This window comes from Arachis ipaensis, chromosome B7 (assembly GCF_059453495.1).
Source record: "Arachis ipaensis isolate K30076 ecotype BB chromosome B7, ASM5945349v1, whole genome shotgun sequence".
Classification (NCBI taxonomy): Eukaryota; Viridiplantae; Streptophyta; class Magnoliopsida; order Fabales; family Fabaceae; genus Arachis; species Arachis ipaensis.
Window position 1 is genome coordinate 135,185,810 of NC_142442.1, and position 17,734 is coordinate 135,203,543.

Sequence of the window (17,734 nt, forward strand, 5' to 3'; positions counted from 1 at the left end):
TCTGTTCATTTAATCAATTCATAGCCTTTTGTTATTTGTTTGTACTGTTACTTTCCGGTTGTTGATAGATAATTTATCATCTCTTTTTTCTTTTACAATAAACATCACTTTTGGTTCTAATTTGTGGCCATGATGTTGTATGGAAAGACTTCATCCTATGGCCGTGGATGGTCCTATGATGTATTCTTGAGTTTCAAGGGTGAAGACATAAGGAGGAACTTTACAGGCTCACTTTATCCGGATGGTTGGTTTTCATTCTAGCGATTTCTTTTTTTTTAAGTAATTGATTTTTTTGCATGTTTTTTTTTTCTAAGTAATTGATTTTTTTGCATCATATACTCTATGGATTGTGAGTTTGTTGAACACTTGAGCACGTATTTAGTTGCGCACAAATTACTGATTGTTTTCTTAAATTGTTTAGATTTGTGATTTTATACCCAAAGTAATCATAAATTATACTACAAATGGTATACCCAAAGTAATCATCCACTTTAGAATGAAAAGAACCATCCGTAATCATACTAAAATGAACATCCGCCTTAGTTTAAATGGCTTAAAGTATAGTACATAATTTATCTCAATCATTGATGCGAAAAAGAAAATTCAATGGATAAGAGCAATATAAACAGCAAGAATTCTTATTGTATTAATCAATTACACTAAGAATTCTTGCTATTAGACACATTGATTAATTTTTTAATTTATTGGACACTTAATCTAATAGTGACATATTTTATAATTTATTAGTTTAAATTTTTAAAAAATGACTAACTTAAACAGAATTAAACGTGTTAGTAAAATTTCAAATTATAATAGACTCCATGCTCACAATATTTTTAACAGAATCTTTTAATCAGGCAAAATTATGTTAAATTCAATCCAAATCAATTAAACATCCAAATTAGAATGAAAATAACCACTAGCCTACCTAATAAAATGAAGGGGTAAGTACGATTTTGGTCCCTTAAGTTTAGTGTCAGAATCGAATTCGTCCCTCTTGTTATTTTGCCATTAAAATCGTCCTTAATGTTTTTTTTCGTATTAAAATCGTCCTTTTTATTTTTTTTGGACAAAAATACCCTCACCACTACCAACATAATTACTTCCTCCACCACCACCACCACCAACACCAACACCATCGCCACAACCTCCACCAACACCATCGCAGCACCACCAGCACCACCATCAACGCTGCCGTCGTCCCCCCCCCCCCCCTTTCCCCTTCCCCTCCCCCTCCCCCTCCCTGCCTCCCCTCCCCCTCCCCTCCCCTTCTTCCCTTCCCAGCACCCCCACCCCCACCCCCACCCGGCGTCACCCCCCCTCTCCCCGTCTTCCCTTCCCAGCACCCCCACCCCCACCCGGCGTCACCCCCCTCCCCGTCTTCCCTTCCCAGCACCCCCACCCCCACCCGGCGTCACCCCCCCTCTCCCCGTCTTCCCTTCCCAGCACCCCCACCCCCACCCCGCGTCACCCCCCCTCTCCCCGTCTTCCCTTTCCAACACCTCCACCCCCACCCCGCGTCACCTCCCCCTCCCCGTCTCCCCCTCACCCAAATCAACAAATCAGAAACAGAAAACAACAATAATATTCCACAAATCAGCAACAAATCAGCAACAACAATAATAATAAGAAGAAGAAGAAGAAGGGAAGAAGAAGAAGAAGAAGAAGAAGAAGCAGAAGACGAAGCAAGAAGCAGAGGCGACGAGCAGCAGCGGTGAGGCGGCGACCAGCAGCGGCGACTGAAGCACGAACGGCGGCGACAGGGTCTGACGGCAGCAACGTGAGCAGCTCCCTCCCCGGCGCCATCCCCCTCCCCCGCTCCCTTCCCCTCCCCTCCCCGGCGCCATCTCCCTCCCCCCTCACCCACCCACGCGTTTTCTTCCCCCCTCCTCCCCAAACGCGTTTTGTTTTTTTTTTTTTTAATTTTATAATTTTTATTATTAAAATAGGAATAGGGGTAGTTTAGGTATTAAATTAAAAATTTTAATAAAAAGGACGATTTTAATACGAAAAAAACATTAAGGACGATTTTAATGACAAAATAACAAGAGGGACGAATTCGATTCTGGCACTAAACTTAAGGGACCAAAATCGTACTTACCCCTAAAATGAACATCCAGCCTATTTCAGTTTTTCTTTTAATTTTTTTGTTTACGTTAACACAATAGGGTAATAAATTGTACTACAAATAGTATATCCAAAATAACCATCCACTTTAGAATAGATAGAACCATCCGTTATTATAGTAAAATGAACATCCGTCTTAATTTAAATGGCTTAAAGTATAATACATGGTGTATCTCAATCCCTATACAACTTATTATTGAACTCTCAGTCCGTCTTAGTAAAATGAACATACTTTGGCACGAGGCACATACTTACGGGTTAGAATTGAACATAATTTTTTAGAAACTTAATAATCTTCTTTCTTTAATTTAAAATAATCTCTACACTCTGCACTAATGCTCATGCTAATGAAATTTAGCATATTGCATGGGTTTTAATGCAAGAAAAGATAGAAAAGAAAGATAGTGAGAATTATATCACTAGAGAAGATATGAAACCAAAAAACAAAACTGAGGCATATGCATAAAAATTTTGATGGCACAAAAAAATTGTCATTTTTTACCTTAATTTAAAGATACAAATTTATATAATATGAAAATTAATAAATGAACAGTTTAAAATTTTGTGTGAGAAATTAAAGTAACCAACTACAATCACTGGTGAAGGCTAGTTCATCAAACTTGATATCTAAATGTAAATAATGATCTGCAATATTCCACACTTAATTAGCACAATACAGTGTTCAAAACAAAAAAGATTGTTACAATCACACCTAAACTAAACAACAAAAAATATAATGTAACAAATTAGCATGATCATGTTCCCTCTTTCATCTTGGATCAATTGTTATGTCAAATACCTTCTCTTGAGGTGGCTCTCTATTCTGCTGGTTTGGTATTGAATTCTTTGACTGCACCCTTTTTTGTATCATTGTTAGGTTTTTTACCCAAAAAATGGCTAGCAAAATAGTACTGAAACATAGGATGATGACAAAACATGCATGCTTAACCCAATTCTGGCAAAGTAGCACTGAAAAGAAGTGTCTGAACTTTGCTAACATCTTGTACCTTGCCTATAAAAATCAAGGACCATTGTTATACTGAAAAAAGAAGAAAACTACAGAGTAAAAAATCAAACACTGGCATGAAACATCAGTGGCCTCAAATAATTTATAAATTATAGATTTAAAAAAATAAAATTTGGCCAAAGAGGCAAAAACCAAACCAAATACCTAGAATTAGTTCCACCTCTTCAACAAAACCCATTCTGAGCATCTCATTAGCCTCATCAAGGACACGGAACTTTAGCTGGCTCAGGTCAACATTTTCCCTCTCTATATGATCCTATATAAAATCAACAATAGCCATTAAATAGACTGAAGCTTCTACTATCAACATTGGCAATAGGTATGAATCATATTGCAAAAATGAAAAACCATTATATGAAACCAACAAATATTATAAAGGCAATACTTTCACGCGACCTGGAGTGCCAACAACAATATCAACACCTCTCCTAAGCTTACTCTCCTGAGTCTGGTATGGAGCCCCACCATATATAAACAGCAAGAACTCAATCCCATTGCACCACCATAAACTTCAAAATCAACATACACCTAATCAAAGAACATCTGAAACCTAGGTGTCAAACAAACATACACTATAGAGTAGAACGATAGCTTTATACTGACCTTTTGTAGCCCAAGAGGGGGACGAAGAGAAGCGTCACGATCAGGCAGAGGGAACGGTGGCGTTTGATTCGTTGATGGTACACCACAGACAGCGCAAAGAAGACGCGACGTTCAGAGATGAGTATGGTGCGACACAGGTCCACACGGGCGTGCAGATGTCTGGCGGCCAGGCGACAGCGACGGGGAGCTCCTAGTCAACGACCGACGCTCGACGATAGCACGAGGGGGACGATGGCAGCAGCGAACACCAAGCATGAAGGAAAGACTCCAATCGTGCAGGAGGATCAGTTGGGTAGCGCCGACTGCTCAGGTTGCAGCGGACTACATGGAGGTTGGTTCTCCAGCGCCGGCGGTGGGGCTCTCTTTGGTGGCTGCTTGGTCAAATTAGGGGAGGGGGTTTCTACTAGGTCAAAAGGAGAGGGAGGGTTAGATGAAAGAGGTAACAATAAAGGGAGAATCCTAATTTCATTCGAATTTGAAATTTGAAATAAATAATAATTAATTACTTTAATTATCATTTGATTTTAATTACAAAATTATCCTTATTGTACACATTGTAGAGCAATTACATTGGCTCTTCATCATACTTTTCCATTTTTTTATATTTTGATTTTTTATCTCACTCTCTTATCACTCAACTTATCAGATTATATTCCTAATTATTAGGATGTAACATATCATATATTAATGAGACCTTTTATAATTTAATTTTTATATATACTATTGCATTAAAAACTAATCATAATAATATATTTTGAATGTCATTAATGTTATTTTATTTTATTTTTTGTGAAGACGGTGTCATTTGAGCTATAACTCGTTGCCGTCATTAATGTTAATTGATTTTTACTTGTAACCTCCCACTAATTTATTTTTTCTATATTATTTCACTGCATCTATGTAATATTGTAAAGGTTGGAGTAATCTAAATTTTAATTATCATTAATTTTAGTTAATTTTTTTTGTAATCATTAATTTATTGTCTCACTTACACAATATTTGTTTCGTGTTTTTCAAAGTAGAATGATAATTTATTCTTATTTTTTAACATAAATGTTTTCAAATTTTATCATAATTGGATTTAGAAAAATATCAAATACTTAAATTAATTTATTCAATTGACAAATTTACTTATAACATTCATAAGTTCTTACACATAATATCCATAATTTTATATTAATAACTTCCATAATTTCATACTTATAACATTTATTTTTTTTGGTGACTTTCGTTTTTTTTGGTGACTTATACTTATAACATTTATAATTTCATATATATGATATCCATAATTAATAAATTTTTACAATTAATATTATCAAATTTCAAACAATGTGTCATATTGTATTTTTTAAATTATTATCTCATATGTGCACTAATGGATCATAATTTTAATTATTTTAATATTTTAATTTAATATTTATATGTATGCTTATTTATTGATTTTAATGTAATGAGTTAATAATTATTTTTAAAAATTTATTTCTTAATTTTTGTTTATATTTCAATTATTATTTTTTAACAGTCTATATGTAAAATATAAGTTGTATAGTAAAAATTGCTAAAATTTTTTAATTTAACATCTATAATTTTATATATATAACATCTATAATTTTAAACACATAATATCTATAATTAATGAATTGGTGTTAATTTATTATTTATTATTTTATTTTGTAGGTTAAAAACTAATAATTTTGGACATTTTTAATAAATAGAGACTAATTAAATATAAGATATTTTTATTTTTTATAAAATGTATTGAGATGATTTGAGTTTTTTTAGGATTAAAAATATCAAAATTTAAAATTTCTATTTGGAAAAATATATATAATTATGAATGTAATAATAATGAAAATTTGAGATTTAATTTATATTAAAGTTAGAATTGACTTTTAGTATAATTAAATGAGAGAAGATATTTATAGAAAGAAATTAATTGTGTCAATTAAATTTAGAGAATGATTCACATTTATAAGTGTAAATATTATTGATCATGTATTTTTATTTATTGTCTATAATATTTTGATTACCTAGCATTACTCTTATCAAAATTAAAAAGTCTAATATAATTTTATTTATTAATTAATATTTAAATTTAATTTTTACATTAATATCTATTATAGTATCTTTAAATTTTAAAAATTATTTTACTAAATATATTTATTGTTATTTGTAATTATTAAAATTTATTTTTAATTTATTTACCAAAAATAGATGTTACCTTTTTAAAAAATTATATTTTAAAAATTAGTTTTTATAAATTATTTTTAAAAACTAAAAATTTTACCAAACCAAATCTAAGTGTTAGTAAAACTTTTTTCGTTGTTGCTTGTTATGAGATAAGTAATAGGAACTATTATGTTTTCTTCAGCACATCTATTGTGCTTCAAATAGTGCTACAAGTAAGATCATGCTTCATCTATCATAAATTGCTATTCTTGAATTCTGGTATTCTCTCATGACTACTTACTAATTGTATTATCTTGGTCATTATCAAGTACCAAATACATTTTAATCTTATGTGTAAAACCTTAGCTTTTTTTTATAGCTCTCATTTATGCTAAACTATTTAAGAATTTCAAGTGTTTCAGCTTGCAAGAGAATGGTTGCATTTTCACATAATCAAATTTGTGGGATAAATATCTAAATTTGGGCCATGCAAATATATATATATATATTTGCACTCTCCCTGAAGTACCTATGATATCTGCTGTTTCCTATATAATAACTATGATTAAAGGAAGACAATTCCTCTTTTACTCATGCTGTGTGATCTTTCACTTATATATAACTGTGTCTAGAGTAATTTCCAGTGGGTTCCCAGTTTCTTCTTCAAATAGAACTAGTAGATTCCCAGTAGATTTTAGGATGGATCGTGGTATATGATACCTGAATGAAAAAAGTTAGTAAATACAAGCTTGACATCCAATAAATGGGTTAATTATGTTATATAATTTTACAAATACTTATATAAATAGTGAAACAAGCTCCTTAAAATGAGAAAGGCTTGGTTTAGTAAGGTTTAAAAGCATAAATTTTTTATTTTGCATTTGGTAAATAAAAAATATTATGTATTTGTGTTTACAGCTTTAAAAGATAGGAGAAGCACATAAGATGAAGTTTTTTAAAAATAGCTTATACTTATCAAAATTAAAAAATCTAATATAACATCATTTATTAATTAATATTTAAATCTAATTCTTACATAAATGTTTATTATAGTATTTTTAAATTTTAAAAGCTATTTCACTAAACATATTTGCTGTTGCTTGTGTTTATTAAGAACTATTTTTAATTTAAATTACCAAACATAAATAGTTAAATACTACCATTTTTAAAAGTTATCTTTTAAAAACTAACTTTTATAAATAGTGTTCGAAAAATAAAAACTTTACCAAACGAGGGCAGAGTGGGAAAGCGGAAAGTAAAATTCTACCATTCTCCAAAGTTTGGAAGATCTTTTTTCATAATAGTGGTGTAAAAGTAAAACCCAAATTTCAAAGCAATGAGGAAAGCGGAAAGTTAAATACTAGATAGTAGACACAGGGCACTTCTTATAGAAAAATCTACATGTTTGATGAATTGAGATGGTGTCATCTTTTGTGCTTTGAATAATAAGACAATTATGTTCTATTGTAATCCCTCCTTTTATATATATGCATTTATGTCACAAGTAATATTGGAATATAGGAACATGAGGAGGGAAAAATAAAGAAGCGTGGCATAGCAACTTACCATGTTTGTGAAGGATCCCCGTTTTCTGTGTGAAAAGATAACCAATATCGACCAATACCTTGGCCATTAACCCAAGCTTCTCCCTTTCCCATAGAACCAAGGTTAAGCACTACAGGATCTTTGCCTGCTGGTGCATCAAATGTAGTCTGCACCAGGGAAATAAAATTAGTTACGTTATGTTATGCTATGTCCACTCATTTTACATTAGATAACGTGCAGACTCATTCATCATCTACTGTTAGATCTGGTTTCAGTAGATGATAAATGAGTCCGTACGATGTCTTATGTAAAATAAGTGGAATATTTATAGCTTATTGCCGAGCAGTTATGCTCTTTGGAAGTTGAGTAAAAAATTTAGCGAAGAAAAAATCTAGGGACCAGCAATTTTTGTATTTTTTGGCCAGCACTTAACCATCAAAACAAAAGTGAGTAATTTTCTACCATTAGATGTAATCTCACACCATTAAAAACACTATTGATGGCCAATTAATGGTTACAAAACACCAAAATTGCTGGCTCCTAACATTCCTCTTTAGCGAACCCTTAAGTTTAAAAAATTACTAAACTATACCTGGTACCATGTGAGTGGTTTCACAGAACTTTGAAAATTTCCCCACTGAACTTTACTTGATCCAATATCTGTATAGATTTGCAGTTTCTCTCCTTGCAGGCCAACCTTCATTGAAAATACTTAACATTAGCATGCACCATGTGGAGAAATTTAACTCAACATCTTTATAGTAGCATATGCATAATCACCTGATATCCCCATGCTTGATTAGTGAAATCTCTGCCTTGAACTTTTACTGAACGCAAACCAGCAACTTTGCTCTCTAGATATGCTCCTGAAGCCTTCATGCAGAAATGAATGCACATTTTCATGTCAATCAAACATCTTTCTTGGTTGATGATGATGAATGTATAGAAAAGAAGTATGAAAAAGTTAAGACAGTTACAGGCATTCCAACAGTTGCACTTAGTAAGGAGACGTTCATTCCATTTGTCAGATTTACTTTGCATTCTGTGACAAAAGATCTACTGTCATGTGTCCCATGTGCAGAGCCTAGAGATGATTACATATAGAGTACAAAAGGTTAGTCTGCTTAAGCAAGTGTCGGAGTTCAAATCCCGCCTTGTACATGCATCAACTCATTGACCAGCGACAAACTCTTAAATAGAGTTCTGATCCACGACGAATTAGTTATTGGTCTGGCGAGTTGAAAAATACCGTGGAAAATCAAATAAAAGAAACAATAACATTCACTGTTTAGAGCTTACCTACTAAAACTCCATTGATGAATGCATGCAAAACATGCCCTTGACTTAATACACTAAGCAAGGATTGAACAATAGGAGCTTTGTCATTAAACCTACACAAGCAAGGAGTGAACAAACATCTTAGTAGAGAACATTGTAAACATGTTTAATTGCAAGCATTTATCACTAACTATTATGTTGCTATTTACCTAAAAGTGTACCACAAGTAATCAGATGTATCTTTTACTGTGCTGATTTGGTCTAATAGTTTATTTGCTCTTAATGTTGTATCATCAAAGTTAGGGATGGCTTCTGTATATACTTTCCATCTTTCAGCTGTATTGAACTTTAACTGTGGTATCATTGCTCTCACTCTGGCATTGTTTTGTGTGCTTACCTTCAAAAGCAACATAGAAAGCATGAGAAATTTCTATCACTTCATTGAATTAATGCAAAGAACAATGGTAGAAGCTCTTTCTTAAAATTACTGGAATTGATACTTCTTTTGTTCTCTTTCATCAGTCAGTTTTATTTGTCACTCTCACAGTGACAAATAAAAAGAGATCACATGGATTAGTTCATTGTTGAGCACTATTTTCTTTACCTTGCCTGAATTGAAGGTTACTTTCTTGCAATCTGGTAGAATGCTGATTGATCTTGGGGGCAATACATATGGAATGTTCTCAAATTTGACTGTGGATTCCTTTCCACCACTATTTTCCAGGAAGGCAGCACATTCCTTTGAGCTCCTTCTGAAAACATAAGCCTGAACAGGAAGGGTATAATAAATGATTTTGTTTGAAAGATTCAAGCTTTTAAAGGTATGTCATGCATTCTTTTTGTTCCATGTTATTTATATTCAAAGATATTGATTCAATGATGTAGCAAAATGTGACAGTGACAGATAAAAAATAACCAAGAGAGTAAAAGTCTAAAATATACACAGGAATTGTAGTATTAAATTCCCTACTTGTTGCTGGGAACCCAAAGTGATTATGCTTTGAGTTCCATTTAGTAAAGTGTCTGAACATGACTTGATTGCAGCATGTAGCTCCTTTAGATGACCCCATTTTGGTTGCCTAACCAATCCTGCATAACATAGTAGGCGTGAAAGTTAACCGCTGTCATGAAACTATTCATTTCAAAAGCTGTTATGTTTTGATTCACTAAGAATCGAACTCTAGACCTTCAGACATAGAACTCGTATACTCTGTCATGAAATTACTTATTCCAAAAACTTAAGCTGATAGAAAAATGCAACATTAATAGTTATATCTCTAACAACCGCTATCGTCGACATGACAAAGCTTAACTCGCCATCGGTGTAAAAGAGTTTTGCACTTACCATATTCATCCAATGGAGCTTCATCATAATAAGCCGTTATTATATAAGCAGATGCCGTTCTGTCAAAATTGGTTCCTCCATGGTACTGCATGAAATTCATACATGGTGCTTGAGTAAGCAAAAAATTGCAGCAATGGTTTTAATGGTAACAAGTGGGATACCATGTAGTAATTGACATAGCTTCCTTTCTTAGCAATGAACAGAGCAACATTATATGCAATGTCTTCTGCTGATCTTAGATATGGCTTTTCTCCAAAGGCTTGATAACTTCAAATTTCGACATGAAATTAATAGCATTAATCTAGTTAGAGACTTGGATAGTATCAAATTTACTTCCATTAGAAAAATAAAAACAAAAATGATATGTGAATTACAATGAAGAATTCAGCAAGAGAAACATACAAACTAGTCCAATTCTCTGTCCATAAAGAAGGCTTGTTAGGAGAGTTTGGACCCTTAAATGTTTTTCCACACCTCATGCCATTGCAAGCATTTATCTGCGAATAAATGTACTTAATTAATAAATGTTTATAATAATCCCCCAAAAAAAAAGGAAATTCTCTTGTACCTATAGTATTTGTGTCGAATTTGCTTAAAAAATTAACTAGTAAACGAGTCGTGCAGTTATTTTTATATGAAGTTCATAATTGAAAACTGTTAGATGATAATTTAGTAAAATTTGTTAAGTTATCTAATAATTTTTAAATATTAACTTCACATGGAAATAACTGCATATAAATTTCTACCAAATTAAATAGTCGTTTAAATAGAATAGTAACCATTGGATCAGGGGCATCATCTTGCTTGCACATAATCCAAGGCACCCCAGTATGGAGTCCAACGGCCATTTGAGCAGCCCAACGAATATAGGAGCTTCCTTGCTCATGATAAGCCTTTTCAACATTTCCATATTCATTTTCAATCTACAATTATATCAACAATTTGGATTAACAATAGTATAATACTACTAAAGTATTTGTTTAAAATTAGCAAGAAGTTGTTGTAGTTGACTTAGAATTATTTGAACCTGAGAAAGTATTATAGGCCCTCCTTGAGAAGCATAAAGATTGGCTGATTTCATCAGGTTGACTATTTTGGCAGCGAACCTTTGCATGTGAAACTGTCATTAATCATTCCCAAATTAAATACTTATTATGAATGTCAGAGTAGTGCTTCTATTACTATAACAAAAATGTTCTATGCATCAAGTCAACACCAATATGAAGTTTAAATAAAAAAGTTACTATCAGTTAAATATTGAAGATATGAACCACACTATTGTTACGGTGAAAATTCGCTCCAGTTAACTTCATATGAAATTGATAACGAGAGTCGTTAAATAATTTAATAGGTTTGACTAAATTATTATTATCTAATAGTTCTCAATTATTAACTTCACATATAAAATTAATTGCACCTAAATTTTCACCATTATAATTTATAAAAATTAAAGAACTATATATAATACCTTATATTGATTGTTATCAGTTCTAAAAGTAATACCCGGAATGTCATGTAACCACAATGGTAGACCCCTGCAGCCACAAAATCAGAAGTAATTAAGAAATTTCTTTAATATGCTTAATTATTACACGTATTTATTATTATGATTATTATTTGGCTAAGAGTTCATTAGATCCAGTTAATATATATTTTTAAAAATGTGAAAATTCACGTGCAGTCGACTTCACGTGAAGTTGATAGTTGAGAGCCATTAGATGAAAATTTAGTCAAATCAGTCAATTCATTTAATGGCTCTCAGCTATCAACTTCACATGAAGTCGACTGCATCTAAGTTTTCACCTTTTAAAAAATATAATTTTTTGGTAAGTAATATTAGCTTGAAAAGGGGTCTAACCCATAAGTCCATTCACTCTCAATGTAGGGTCCAATTCGAAGGGTTACATATAAGCCTTGTGCTTGAATTTCCTTAATGAATCTCACTAAATCACGTCTTCCACTAAAGTTGTACTGCAAATTCAAGTGCCAAAACAAAGTCATAAAATAAAATAAATAATTAATAATTTAATTACTCTACCGATCCTTATAATTTCATTGAATTTTCAATTAAATTTCTATATCATATTAGATTTTGTATCTAAGTTCCTACCGTGACAGAATTGTTAAAATTAATAAAATATTCTGTTAAACTATATAGAATATTCAGTCAAGTGTTAGAAATATTTGTTTTGCTTAACAGAATATTCTATTAATTCTAACGTTTTTATCACAGTAGAGACTTAATTACAAAATATGATATAGTATAGAAAATCAATCGAAAAGAAAAAATGCATAAAAACCTAATTAAAAATTTAATAAAACTATAAGGACTGACAGAATAATTAAATTATAATTAATTCTATATGTAAATATAATGAACACTAGTTAGTTATTAGTCTTAGGTTACCTGTCCTTGTTGAGGCTCATGAAGGTTCCAAAAGACGTAAGTTTGTATGACATCTAACCCACCTTCTTTAGCTTTTGTGATTAAATCAGGCCACATCTATTAAAATTGACAACAAATTAACATTTTTTTTTGGTGACTAAATTAACATTTTTTGTATGCTCTGGCATAACATCAACAAACAATTTTTTTTCTAAAAAAAAATATAAAGAACTATCTTTTAGTTAGTTAAATTAGGCAATTTTTTATTGTAAAATTATTTTTTTAACTTTTATTTTTATAGAATTTTAGCATTTAAAATTTAAGAATTTAGAATTTAAAATTAAAAAAATTGATTGATATTTTCAAAAAAAATCTGAACATAATCAAAATTGGTACAAAGTATGAAAGACATTTGTCTGAATTGTCTCCTTAAAGATTTGTTATTCGAATTTAGTTGTAATGATTAAAACATGATTGGTGATATGAGCTGTATTCATACATGTATTATCGCAAACACATGGATTTCATTGGACGTTTCTAGTTAAAAAATTAATTAATATCAATAATAATTTGAGTAACTAAACATATTTAAAGATATCCATATTCAGTTTAAGTTCTTCTATTTATTTTAAAATATTATCACTTTGATTAAACTGATTTATTTTTTTAAAATAAATCAATGTATATAAGAGTACGATTGATATTTAAAGACATTAATTAGTTTTTTTTTTGTACCAAATTAGTCGATAATTATTTTGAAATAAATAGAGTAAAAAGAATGAAAAATTAATTAAATATATTTTAATTAAAATATTTTTTAGGAAAACAAATGCTTCAAGAATATATAAATAATATCTTTATTTTATTATTATATTGGAACAATGTTATTAATAAGTTATTTAAAACCTAGTTCTCACCCAACCAAAAATAAGTAAATATAAATATAAATAAAAAAGAGGAACATGATATCAAGCTCTTGTCTAATATGTCATTTTTATTTGAACGAGCAATTGTTAACAATATAAGCTTGACTCAAACATTATAATGCCTGGAGATATAAATGTCAACATGTAGAGCTTTTATATATATATATATATATATATATATATGCGCTCACAATTAATAACTCACACATCATAGTGGTCAACTAAATTAAAAATGATAATTAATGATAAGGAGTAGAAAATATCTAAAATTATTTTATATAACATAATAATTATAATTTTATAGACATAATAATATTCGTAATTATATATTAATTATATCTAAAATTATGTAATTATTTTAGCAATAACTAATAAATATTAAATAAAACAATTTTAGACTATTTAAATTATTTTTTTATTGTCTTTTAAATATTATTGAATTAAAAAAAATAAAGCTTAATAGCGTGGATCAAAGATCAAAGTTCAGAATAATTTTATGGAGATCAACCTCTTTCTCATGGGCCACCAACCCCATGTGATAACTATATATGCACATAATATACAGCAGATGCCACTATATATATTATTGTAGTTAAGAAATTAAGTATTTACATACATAAATGTCTTATACTAGTAGATATATTAAACTTATAATAAGTGATATAATGTTCTATTACAATCTCAAATAGCCTAAAGATAAATGTATAATCTTAGTTTATTTGATGTATCATACTAGTTGAAAATATATATATGATCAATGATCATACTCTATATAGTATATAAGTATATGCAACTCAATTTTTCTTTCTTAGAGTAAAATCAAATCCATTAAATTAAATTTTAATAATAGATGATAACATAGAAGAATAATAATTGCCAATGAGTTATAACTCAAATGGCATAGACTCCCCATACTCAATTAAGAGGTTGTGGGTTTGAGTCTCCTATCTTCCAAACTTTTGCCAATGAGTAATAGCTCAAATGGCATAGTCTCCTCATACTCAATTAAGAGGTTGCGGTTTCGAGTCTCATATCTTTAGTAAAAAAAAAATAGAAGAATAATAATTATTTAGACAAGATCGAACATATTAATAAGGCTTGCAAGAACAAAATGTAAATCAATGCTTTCTTTGAAAATTTTCTTGCCTAATAATAACAGAGAGACAATGAATTAGCATTGTTCTCAAACGCTAAAAAACACACAACAATACAAAAAGAAAACTCTTATTTAAACGTATATAAACATAATGTAAATACGTATTCAAAAGAATTGAGTCTACATTATTGCTAATGAAAAATAATTTAGATAACAAAAAGAATGAAGGTACCTCAGGAGTGCTGCGAGGATAGTGAATAGAACCGGAGAATAAGATTCTATGTTGGCCATCAATAATTAAGGATCTGCCGTCGTAGGTGACGGTGGCGAGGACGGTGACAAACGCTGCCGCCGTTAGAAGGAGGAGAAGAGAGGAGTAGTAGAAGCATGACGATGGCTTCAACATCATGCTGAGTGTTATGTATTGTATGAGAGTCAAAGAGTATACAAAATATTCGGAGAGAGACTCTCTATATATCACTCTTATATTATCAACACTTGTTCTATGTTACTTGTTCTTCATCCATGCCTAGATTTACGTATCCATTTCTTTATTATTTCTTACTGTATTTCATTTTTTTAATTAAATAGAGTTCAGATTCGTAAAAAATTTATGAGATTAGAGGATACTGTGAGGAATCAAAAAAAATATTTTACTACTATATATACATAGATAATAAGGTTACGTTACTATGTTATATAGATCTTAATGAAAAAGATTCATGAATTTAATTGCTGCTTAGTGGACGTTTAATTTTTGGATCCAAATTTTAATCCTTTTGTTTTGAAAGTGAACCTTTTTTCTCCTTTTAAAAAGAAAACCTCAATAATCACGCGATTAACATTCAAAATTGAAATTAATGCTGATCAATCATTTATTCAATATTCAACTATAAATGCATTATTATTCCTTTTGAAACTTAAATGATTTCGAAAATCAGATATCTATATCATGTGTATATGAAAATAATGAGTAATCAAAATTGTAAAATATATATTAAAAAAATTAAATTATACATAGATAAAATACATATTAAAAAAATGGTTTAATTATTCTGCTGGTCCCTATAGTTTCGTAAAATTTTTAATTAGATCCCTATACTTTTTTTCTTTTAATTGAGTCTTTGCACCAAATTTTTTTTTAATTGGTCCCTACACTTTTTTTTTTTCCTTTTATTTAGGTCCATGTACCAATTCTTTTTTTTTTTAGTTGGGTCCCTATAAAATTAAGCCCATTACTACTAAGAGGAACTTAATTGAAAAAAAAAATTTAGTGGAGTGAGCCAGTGACCTAATTAAAAAGTAAAAAAGTATAGGAACCTAATTGAAAATTTTACGAAACTATAGGGACTGATAGAGTAATTAAACCTAAAAAAATTGATATATTTATTGATTTGATCTTTCTTTTATAAAGTGATGCTAAACATTTAAGTCTTTTATGAATTAAGTCTAATAAAATTAAATAATAAAATTTGGAATGATGCTAATCATAACTAATTTTTATTATATTAAACTAATTTTACTAGACTTAGTTAATAAAAAAACTTAAATAGTATAGCATTATTCTTTTTTATATCTCTTATTTGGCTTTTTCATTGAAATGTCACTATTTTGAACATTATTTATCAAATTATCACTCTTTCGAGACATTATCCGATTGTCCCTTTTTTTTTTTTTTTGGTTACCGTGACAACTGATTTTTTTAAAAAAATTGGGAACAACTTGACTACTATATATTAGGCCAAATTATTTTTTATTATATACTAGTATATATACCTATGTGATGTATAAAAAAATATCTATTCAATTTATATTTCTATTAGTATTTTTTAAGTTTATATTCTTTACTAATTTATTTAATTATATAAAAATTATTAAAAGTCTTAATTCATCCTTCTAATTATTTTCTTAATTTATAAATAAATATTTTTTTATTTTTTATCTTTTTAATATTTTATGAAAATAACACATATATTTAAATTCTTATTCATTTAAGTATTAAGATGATAAATTAGGCATCCTAATCATTACTCATATTTTATTATTCTATATTATATTATTTTATAAATATTTTTTAATAATTACTAAAAAAAAATACAAACTTTAGTTATATTACATATTCATATGTGATTAATAAAAATTGACATGTTATAATACAATGGTGTAATTATAGATAAAATGGCTAAAATAGAGATATTGTAAATTAAATCAGATAAACACCTATATTATTATTCTCTTAAATGGACAAATCTAAATAAATTAATTCGAAATCACTATTACATTTTTGTTTCTTACAACCCTATTTATTATTCAAAATCTCAATTTCCATAATTTAATTTCCATTATATCTTGACTAGGTTCAACTAATGGACACAAAAAAAAAAAAAACTAATTTTTCTTTTAAATGTGATGTAAATAATAAGAACCCAATTCAAATATCTATATCAAATAATTCCAACTTATTAACCTGCTTTTTTACTACTATTATCCAATAATATTTTTTTTGGTGACTATCCAATAATATGTTGTAAATATTTTTCTCCAAAATTTTAACTCGCATGAATACAAATGGATGATTTTAGTCATTAACAGAATTATATACATACAATATACATATTCATAATACATATAGATTTTCTTTGTTAAAGTGTTACAAAATTATAAACCGTTGTTTTTAATAATTAATTTTAGAAATAGACATGCTATTCAACCAATATTTATTCGGCTAATATCTTAACGGTTGATTTTAAAAAACTAATATTAAAATAATGGTAAAATATTATAAAAATGTTAATTAAATGTTTATTAAACTATTATTACAAATTGTTTGTTTTTTTTTTTTTTTTTTGTCAAGTGGATTGGACAACCCAATCCTAGGTATTACACCCATGTATTACACACTCACACAACACACTATATGGGTACACTATTAATATGGGTTCTATATTCTTCACTAAGGATTCGAACCCGGATGCAGCTCCTAGCAAGGCAGGTGATGCTGCCATTGAATCAAGGCCTCAGCTGAAAAATTGTTTGTTTAATGAATTTTGTTCGGTGCACAGGAAAGTAATCTAAACTCTATATTGGCCTAATAAACAAATAAATAAGTCCATGTCCATCAATTTAAATTTGTCTTGACTTGATCCAAAATATAGTGACTGAAATTTAAAATAAGAAAGAAAAGACAAGCCCAATCACAAGTCCATGAATTAAAAGAATGAACCCAAGTGAC

General features: G+C 29.6%; 1 protein-coding gene across 1 annotated transcript; it reads right to left on the minus strand.

Annotated features, from left to right (window-relative positions):
- Positions 1-6,517: 6,517 nt before the first annotated feature.
- Positions 6,518-14,911, minus strand: LOC107608372 (beta-galactosidase 16-like). The gene is made up of 18 exons (XM_016310178.3): positions 14,735-14,911; positions 12,502-12,597; positions 11,953-12,065; positions 11,563-11,629; positions 11,122-11,214; positions 10,874-11,017; positions 10,497-10,591; positions 10,256-10,361; positions 10,095-10,179; positions 9,720-9,838; positions 9,354-9,515; positions 8,959-9,146; positions 8,771-8,862; positions 8,449-8,555; positions 8,252-8,344; positions 8,064-8,168; positions 7,493-7,638; positions 6,518-6,646 (listed from the first exon to the last, which is right to left on the minus strand). The coding sequence occupies exons 1-18, from the start codon at positions 14,909-14,911 to the stop codon at positions 6,535-6,537; spliced, it is 2,100 nt and encodes a 699-aa protein (XP_016165664.2). The 3' UTR covers positions 6,518-6,534.
- Between the last annotated feature and the right edge of the window lie 2,823 nt (positions 14,912-17,734).

What these genes read in the sequence shown, in the direction of transcription:
- LOC107608372 (XM_016310178.3), bottom strand. Translation starts at nt 14,911, where the DNA reads ATGATGTTGAAGCCATCGTCATGCTTCTACTACTCCTCTCTTCTCCTC. An exon ending in CTTTGGGTTCCCAGCAACAA is followed by an intron (nt 9,516 to 9,719) that starts GTAGGGAATTTA and finishes CTTCCTGTTCAG; the next exon opens with GCTTATGTTTTCAGAAGGAG. An exon ending in TACTTGTGGTACACTTTTAG is followed by an intron (nt 8,863 to 8,958) that starts GTAAATAGCAAC and finishes TTGCTTGTGTAG; the next exon opens with GTTTAATGACAAAGCTCCTA.